This window comes from Pteropus alecto, unplaced genomic scaffold (genome assembly GCF_000325575.1).
Source record: "Pteropus alecto unplaced genomic scaffold, ASM32557v1 scaffold433, whole genome shotgun sequence".
NCBI classification, from domain to species: Eukaryota; Metazoa; Chordata; class Mammalia; order Chiroptera; family Pteropodidae; genus Pteropus; species Pteropus alecto.
In genome coordinates this window covers 1,123,437-1,131,406 of record NW_006433953.1, presented here as the reverse complement: position 1 = coordinate 1,131,406, position 7,970 = coordinate 1,123,437, and the positions used below count along the sequence as shown (strand labels likewise).

General features: G+C 56.7%; 2 protein-coding genes and 1 long non-coding RNA gene across 3 annotated transcripts in view; 2 read left to right on the top strand and 1 right to left on the bottom strand.

Moving 5' to 3' along the window:
- NDUFA4L2 (NDUFA4, mitochondrial complex associated like 2) lies at positions 1 to 2,708 on the top strand. The gene is made up of 4 exons (XM_015587072.2): positions 1 to 366; positions 737 to 825; positions 1,607 to 1,667; positions 1,799 to 2,708. Exons 1-4 carry the CDS (start codon positions 310 to 312, stop codon positions 1,853 to 1,855), a joined length of 264 nt encoding a protein of 87 aa, XP_015442558.2. The 5' UTR covers positions 1 to 309; the 3' UTR covers positions 1,856 to 2,708.
- A 6-nt stretch (positions 2,709 to 2,714) lies between these two features.
- SHMT2 (serine hydroxymethyltransferase 2) lies at positions 2,715 to 7,970 on the bottom strand. Its single transcript, XM_006908934.2, has 12 exons — positions 7,786 to 7,970; positions 6,609 to 6,806; positions 6,040 to 6,119; positions 5,685 to 5,885; positions 5,295 to 5,376; positions 5,012 to 5,134; positions 4,758 to 4,897; positions 4,279 to 4,444; positions 3,981 to 4,080; positions 3,737 to 3,892; positions 3,321 to 3,428; positions 2,715 to 3,186 (listed from the first exon to the last, which is right to left on the bottom strand). The coding sequence occupies exons 1-12, from the start codon at positions 7,816 to 7,818 to the stop codon at positions 3,059 to 3,061; spliced, it is 1,515 nt and encodes a 504-aa protein (XP_006908996.1). The 5' UTR covers positions 7,819 to 7,970; the 3' UTR covers positions 2,715 to 3,058.
- The window catches only part of LOC112477416, a 2,552-nt gene continuing 2,420 nt past the window's right edge, over positions 7,839 to 7,970 (top strand). Inside the window, exon 1 of the long non-coding RNA XR_003045451.1 lies at positions 7,839 to 7,964. This is a non-coding gene — a long non-coding RNA (uncharacterized LOC112477416). The remainder of the gene's footprint in view (positions 7,965 to 7,970) is intronic.

Sequence of the window (7,970 nt, the reverse complement as noted above, 5' to 3'; positions counted from 1 at the left end):
TAGAGTTTGGGTCAAAGCCTGTGAGGCCTCTCCCTCGGAGCAGCTCAAAGCCCAAGTATGATGGTGTCCTGTGGTCCAGGGTGCGGACATCTGGAGAAGAGAATGGAGGAGCAGAAACTCCTCTGCTCACCAACAATTCTCCCCGCCAACAATTCTCCCCGCCCTGAGCTTGGAGCTGCGGGAAGAAGAAATGGGAGGGCCAGGCTGGGTTAGGTTGGGCTGGGCTGACCCCTCCCCAGCCGGGGGCGGGACCCCAGGAGGAGCAAGGGAGAGGAGAAGCTACAGAGAACCAGACACTAGAGAGGCGATATGGCAGGAACCAGTCTTGGGGCCCGCTTCTACCGGCAGATCAAGAGACATCCCGCGGTGAGTTAGGTCCCCAGAGCCACTGGTTCTAACTCTTAACTCTCTCGCTGCCCCAGCGGCCCCCAAATCTCCCAGTTCCCTCCTCTTGACTAGTCTCCCCAGTGCTCCTAACCTTTCTTCAGAGTGCCTTCAACTATCCCTGCAATATGCCCCCATATCCCCTAAATCTCCCTGGGACAGGTTCTCTGTGAGGTGGGGGAGATGATGGCTGGAACTGTGGTGTGGGAGGTTCCAGGTCCTCTCTCCCAGAAAGGAAGGAGCTCCAGCCCTGGGACAGGGGTGGCGACCAGTGGGCAGAAAAGCTTGTAAAGGGCCACTGAGAACTGGGAGAGGGGGCTGACTCTGAAAGTGCCTTCCGTCTTTCCCACAGCTCATCCCGATGATCGGCTTCATTGGCCTGGGCATGGGCAGCGCTGCTCTCTACTTGCTGAGGCTCGCCTTGCGTAGCCCCGACGTCTGGTAAAAGCCAAGCTTGGGACATTGGCAGGGGTCCTGGGTGGGGCAAAATGGGGCAGGAACGCATCCCCCTCTCCAGAAAGGTGGGAATGGGTGGTCTTAGCGGGGAGACCCCAGCAGCGCACTGGCCACTGCCCCACCTGGCAATCTCCGGGCTAGAGCCCGCTCCTGACCTGGGAGGGCCCGCCTCCCCTCTGGCCCACCCGATCGCTCTCTTCTTGATGGCTCGAGACTCGGCCCGCTTTGGGCTGTGGACCCCGCCCCGCTCCCGGCCTGGTTGCCATGGCAGCGCAGCTCTGCCCGCCGCCAGCGGCCTTTGGGTACCTCAGTCTCCGCTCTGGGGGGCCTGGAGCTGGGGGTGCCATTGGGACCTGTACGGTACAGACACTCCACTCCAGGCCAGAGTGAGGGCGAGGAGATCCTCCGCACAGGTCTGCATTATCAATTTGAGGCACATCACAGGAAACCCAGCCCCTCAGGATCTCTGCCCAATTCCCTCTGCTTTGCTGGGTTGACCTAGGGTGGCAAGGAGTGGGCGGGAGCCTCTGGGCTGAGTTGTCAGCCTGTCACCTGCCCGGCTTCACGCTGACAATGGTGACAGCCTTCTTGTCTCACTTGTCAGCAACTGCTAATATGCCCTCTCCCCTGTCAGTCTCTGGTAAATGGGTACCCCAGGGTAGGAGGAGATTGCTGGGGTAGAGACAGAGACCCTGGGTGTTACCTTAGGCTCCAGAGTTCTAGCTCCTGCAGAGGAAACCCTAACTCTCTTCCTCCCTCCTCGCAGCTGGGACCGAAAGAATAACCCAGAGCCCTGGAACCGCCTGAGCCCCAATGACCAATACAAGGTAACTCTCGGTGGCTCTAGGGTTGTACCTCCATCCTTTCTTGGTCCCCAACGACTCCTCGGTGCCCCACCTCCCCCTCCCCCACAAAGGGAGGCCTGGGTCACTCAGTGCAACACCCCCCTCCCCAACAGTTTCTTGCAGTTTCCACGGACTATAAGAAGCTGAAGAAGGACCGGCCAGATTTCTGAGCCTGGCGGAGGTGTGAGTTCCATCAGCCGGCCTTCTCATTTCTTCCACTATCTGCTCCCAGCCCCCAGGGTGGCATTCTAGCCACCCTGTCCAGATCCTGCATTCACAGGCCCAGTTCCCACGCGGAGAGGAGGCAGCTCCACCCCCACCCTCTACTCTTGCTCTCAGCAGCGGAAGCACCTCTGACCCTCAGCTTGAATCCCACGCGGGGGAGGCGTTAAGAGAGGGGGGGGAGGCGTTAAGAGAGCCGGCAGCAGCTGATTTGACCCAAAAGGCCCAAGCCATCTCCTCTGCCCTGCTACCGGAGCCTTGTAGGGTGTGGGTGTGGCTCAAGCTACGTGTTGAGCGTGGCCGATGTGAGCCAAGAGCAAGCGGGGCCTCTGAGTGCCAAGCGACGTGGCGGGCCCCACGTATGCTCAGGCTCTGGGCGCCAGCCCAGGCCTGCGGTGTTGCTCTGGCTCGACTGGGCTCGTAGCCTGTTGCCCAGCCTGCCTGGATGAGGCACCTATGCCCAGAGAGAAGCAGCACTTTCCTCAGTGCCCAAGCCCCTGCCTCCCCAGCCAACCCGGCATCTTGGGCCTCCTCCTGCCACCCCGCCCCTCCCTTACTCCCTTCTGTCCCCTGGGATCAAACAGAAGCAGCCGTGGGCAAAATACAATTTCATTTAACAAATTGAATTTGCTGCGCCTGCTAATCACGTCTGGTGTAGTAGGCTCTGATCAGAGACAGAGAGAGGAGGAGGAGGAGGCTGCAGCCCCAGGGGGTCCTTCTGTAGGTAGTGGGAAAGAAGGCACACTTGGAGGGAGACAAATCACCACCTAGCCCAGGGGACCCCTCCCACAGTAATAGAAGCTGAAGTCAGGTTAGTATTTTATTAGATAAAAAGAGAAAGGAGGGTAACTACCCACCCTTTCTTCTGGCTCAGAAGGGTAACTCCCCCATCCCCAAGAAAGATAAGGGAGTCTATAACACTGGTAATGGGAGAGGTTAAGGCAGAAAGCACCAGCTTCCTTCTTCTAAGTCTCCTTACAAAAAGAAATATTCTCAGCTACAAATTCTGGGAAGAGGACTACGCCTGGCTCCTTTCCTTAAGTAGGAGGCCTTCCCTCCTTCAGCAAAATGTGGAAGATAGGCACCCCCTCCACTGGTCCAGTTATGGGGAAGGAGAATAATTTGTCTTGAGACTCATTTCCTTGGTGCCTTCAGTGCTCTTCAAAACCAGGCATAGGAAATGCCCTGGCAAACTGTTCCACCCGTTGTCTGAGGTCAGCCAGCTGATGTCTTGTTTCTGCATCCTTGAGCAGGAAGGATTTGAAATCCTGGAGTTTGGCTAAAGTGGGTGAGGGAAAAAGTAGTCAGAGCTCTAGGAAAGGCAATTAGCTCACTGGGAAGGGCAGATAGTGAACAAAACTGGCTGGTGCGGGGGCGGGGCGGGGGGGGAGGGTGTGGTTCTGGCCCACTCACCGGTCTTGCTCTTCACCTCCAAGCCAATGTTGACGCCTTCATCTATAAAGGCCACAACTCTCCGGAAGTCATCTTCGCGAAACTGTCGAGAGGTCAAGGCTGGGGCCCCTGGGAGAGAGGCAGAAGCATATTAGCATAATCTAAGCCAGTGGTCCCCTACTTTTGTGGTACCAGGGACCGGTGCTCCTATGAGAATTTAATGCCTGATGATCTGAGGTGGAGCCAAGGCGATGACGCTAGCGCTGGGGAGTGGCTGCAAATACAGATGAAGCTTCGCTCACTTGCCTGCAGCTCACCTGCTGTGCGGCCAGGTTCCTAACAGGCCACAGACCAGTACTGGTCCGTGCCCCAGGGGTTGAGAACCCCTGGTCTAAGCCCCAGAAGCCACCCTTCCCTTCTGGAACCCCAGTTCTCACCGAGCCGAAGGCCCCCCGGTGTGATGGCACTTCGGTCCCCAGGACAAGTGTTCTTATTGGCTGTGATGGATACAAGCTCCAGTACCCGCTCAGCCCGAGCCCCATCCAGGCCCTTGGGCCGCAGGTCCACCAGTACTAGATGGTTGTCAGTGCCGCCTAAGTGGGAGAAATAGTAAGCAGGGAGTGGTGAGTCCTAAGCCTTTGCCCGAGGCTACAGAGGCTCTCACCTACCCCTCTGCCTTACCAGACACCAGGGAGTAGCCTCGATCTAGCAGGGCATCAGCCATGGCCCGAGCGTTCTTCAGAACCTGCAGGGAGTACTCCCGGAACATGGGGGTGCTGGCCTGGAGATGAGATAGCAGCACCTGGGACCCCAAGTCCTGCCCCTTCTGCTCCTCCCACCCCCAGCATAGTTGTGAACCCAGCTTTGACCCCTCCCCTCCTGGCACTTCCCTTCTAACAGCTCCAACTTTAGTAAGTGAGGTACAGTGTCTGAGCATCCAAGCCAATGCTCACCCGCCCATAAGAGTAGACTTCCTAACCTGCTTTAGAGCCACGGCCACTGCAGCAATGGCATGGTTGTGGGGCCCCCCCTGCAGTGATGGGAACACAGCAAAGTTGATTCGGTCCTCAAACGTGTAAGGGATATCTTTGCCAGTCTTGGGGTCCACAGACCGCACCCCCTTCCGGTAGAAGATGAGTCCTGACCTATGTGGAAAGAGGGTGGTCAGAATCTAAGCTGAAAAGAAAAGGCAAGGGATTGGGAAAGCAGAGGAAGTTGGCTGGTCCAGGTTCCCTGAGGGCTCTGAGTTTATCTCAGTTGGGCTCAGTGTGCTGGACTCCAGTGGTTGAGGGCAGCAACCCCTTCTACTCCCCTCCAAACCTCCTTCTGAGGAATTGTCACTGTGGGCAAGAGAAGAACTTCAGGTGGAATGAGTTCCTCTCAGATCCACCCAACAATGCCCCAGGAATAGGGTGTGAAGGCAGGGAAAAGCAAGGCTTGACTTCAGGGGAGTCTGACCTGGCCCCTCGAAGGGTCTTGTGGGTGGTAGTGGTGACAACATCCGCATGCTTGAAAGGTGAGGGGATCACCCTGGCAGCCACCAAGCCACTGATGTGGGCCATGTCTGCCAGAAGGTGTGCCTTGACCTCATCACAAACCTGGGCAGGTGGTGAGACAGGTCTCAGCCTGGGGAGAGCCCAGGTAGGCCTGCCCAAAGCTGCCCCTCTTCCAAAATCTTCCACTACTCCTCAGAACCTCAGCCCTCCACCAACCTCTCTCATTCGGGCATAGTCGATGAGGCGAGCATAGGCGCTGGTACCAGCTATGATAAGCCGAGGTCGGAAAAGTCGAGCAGTGACTGCCAGCTGGTCGTAGTCAATAAGGCCAGTTTTGGGCTAAACAGACAGACAAAAAGCTAAAGCCCTGAGAAGGAAGCAGGACAGCCCACTTTCCTCCTTGACCCTGAGGGCTGCCCAGGGCTCCAGCCCCGCACTTTCCCCAAGAGAGGGCCACCAGGGCCTGAGCAGCTCCCTCCTCTCACTCTACAGCACTCACGTTCAGCTTATAGGGCATAGACTCAAAGAAGATGGATGTGGCTGAGATCCGCTTGACATCAGACATATAACCATGGGTGAGACTGTGGGGAGGGAAGAGGAAATAAGAAGGCTTCAAAATGGAACAACACTCAGACTTAACCACTCCCCTCCTGCCCCACTCCAAAGGCCTGTCTCTAGAAAACTGCTGCTAACATGTACCACCCTCACTGCTCTGTCCACACTGTGCTGAGTACTGGTTACTGGGGTCTTATTTTCTTCCTGAACTGTAACTTTCAAGACAGAGAGTAGACTGTTCCATCTGCACGGCACTTGGTATGTATTCAAAAAATAACTGCTCTCTCATGCCTATACTGCTCACCAAGCCCATCACCCACACATCCATACTCACTGGCCCCCATCAGGCAGGTCTAGCCCCATGATTCGGTCGTGAGGCTGCAGAAGGGCTGTATAGGCGGCCAGATTGGCTGGGGACCCTGAGTAGGGCTGGACATTGACTCCCCACTGTGCAGGATCCAGATCAAATGCTTCCAAGGCCCGGCGCTGACACAATAGCTCGATTTCATCCACTACTTCTGCTCCCCCATAATATCTGCCATGGGAAGGGGGCATATCAGGGCACAGAGAAAGGGTTTCGCCATTTCCCTTGACCAGCAACAAAGGACTGGGAGGGTAGAGGCAGGTGACTCTCACTGGGAACACCATCTCTAAGGCTGCCCTCCAGCCCTCTGGTGCCTAGCTCTCACCTTTTGCCAGGATAACCCTCAGAGTACTTGTTGTTCAGACAGGACCCCAAGGCCTCCAGCGCAGCTCGGCTGCAAAAGTTCTGGGGTGGGGGTAGGAGCAATGTCAGAAGGTACTGAGCCCCTTTCCCTGGACCCCCACAGCTCACCCTGCCAGGGCCCCAGGCTACAGGGAGAAGCTGGGTTCCACAGAAAGCTCTGTACTTTCAGGGTTCCTTGCCAGACCTGGGGCAGGGCCAGAGGCAGTAACCTCGGAAACCTAGCTGCCATGTTAAATGTCCCCAGCAAGGCCACCTGTCCTCTCGAACCTGTAGTTTCAGGTTCTTCTTTTCTCTTGGAAGGTGGGAGGGGCCAGGCTCGACTGTAGGGGCTGTGGAAGGCTCTGGAAGCTCTCTAATGCCCGCATTCCATAACCCAAACTGGCCCTGCCTTTGCTTCAGAGAACAGTAAGATGAGAGGGTGATAAGGCCCAGCAGGAAGGCCCTGAGTCCAAAAGGGAGATCTGGAGAAACAGCAATAAGGTGCCTGCACCCATGGTGGCCCAAGCCCTGGCCCCTCTCCCCAGGTCCCACCTCTGAGGCAATGAGTTCCAGACCACGACACTGCCTGTCCTTCTCCCTCTGCAGCAGCTCCCACATCTCAGGGTCACTGTCTGACAGACTCTCCTGGCCTGTCCAGCCCCTGGTTGCTTCTGTGGTCTGGTTCTGGGCTGCCTCACTGTGCTGGCACCGTATGGCCATCCTGGTCAGCTGACCACATCTCTGCAGAGGCTAGAGGAGGCAAAGCAAGGATCAAATAAAAGTGTCCAGACAGTCTCCCAACTACTCTCAGCCATGCTTATTGGACCCTCTGGCTCCAAACCCAGCAGCCAGATGTCTAGCCTGCCTGTTTCAGTTTTCACCACCCCCACCTCCAAAAGCCAGTTCTAGAGCCAAGGTTGAGATCAATGTCCAGAGGGTGGCTCTGATTTGGTCCATTCACCTCACCTCAGAATCTTCCTCCACCTGGACCTAGGAACCACTCTGCAAAGCCACAAGGCAAAGTCTGTCTTCTAGAACCTAGCAGTTTCAGAACGTCCCCACCCACGGGAACAAAAGGGTGTTCTTTCCAAAAACTGATACCCCAGTAAGTGTGGAGGAGGCCAAGTTGCAAGTGATTAAGACAACAGGCTGTAGAACTGTTTTTCAGAACACTGGAGGTGGTAGTGTAGATCTTTAGCAGTCCCTGGGGAAAAGGGGTAGGAATAAGGGTATGTGGCCAGGGGGTGTCTGCTGGCCAGGGGGTGTCTGCTGGCAGGGAAGCCAAAAACCACATCTTTTGCCTTGTCCCCTTTCTACCTCCTTCCAGCCCACAGCGCCGCGGGACCCCTGATGCAAACCATGGAATTCGGTTGCATCATCTGCACAGCTCAGGGCTTGCAGGACTCAGCTTGCCTGTCAAGGCCTGAAACCCAGCTCATTCGCCAGCCTAGGACTCACGGGGCATCCAGTGCAGTTCTCTCCCTTACTGTCACGTGAAAAGGACGGTCACAGGCCCTGGGGCGTATGATTACCGGAATGGGGAGGGGCCCCCAGTTATCCCGCGCGCATCCGGAGCTCTCAGGGAGTCCTACTAGCGCGTTCGCTCCCGGAGGACCCAGACCACGTGCGTGGAAAAGCCGAGAGAACCTCAGAGTTTGTGAATGGAAACTACAGTAGGAGGGGAGCTTGCTTTCTACCGGTCGCCCAGTCTCCGGAGCCCCATTCTTACCCGAGTCGCCCAGATTAAAGAGAAGGGCAGCATCGCAACCTGAAGTCGCAGGAGCTCTAGCCACCAACTCCCGCCGGGTGAAGCAAGAAGTCGGAAGAACGCTGATCCGAGAGCGCGTGCGCGAGAATAGCGGCCGGAGAAGCCACATGATTAAGGGGAGGGATCTACGCATGCGTGAGGTGACC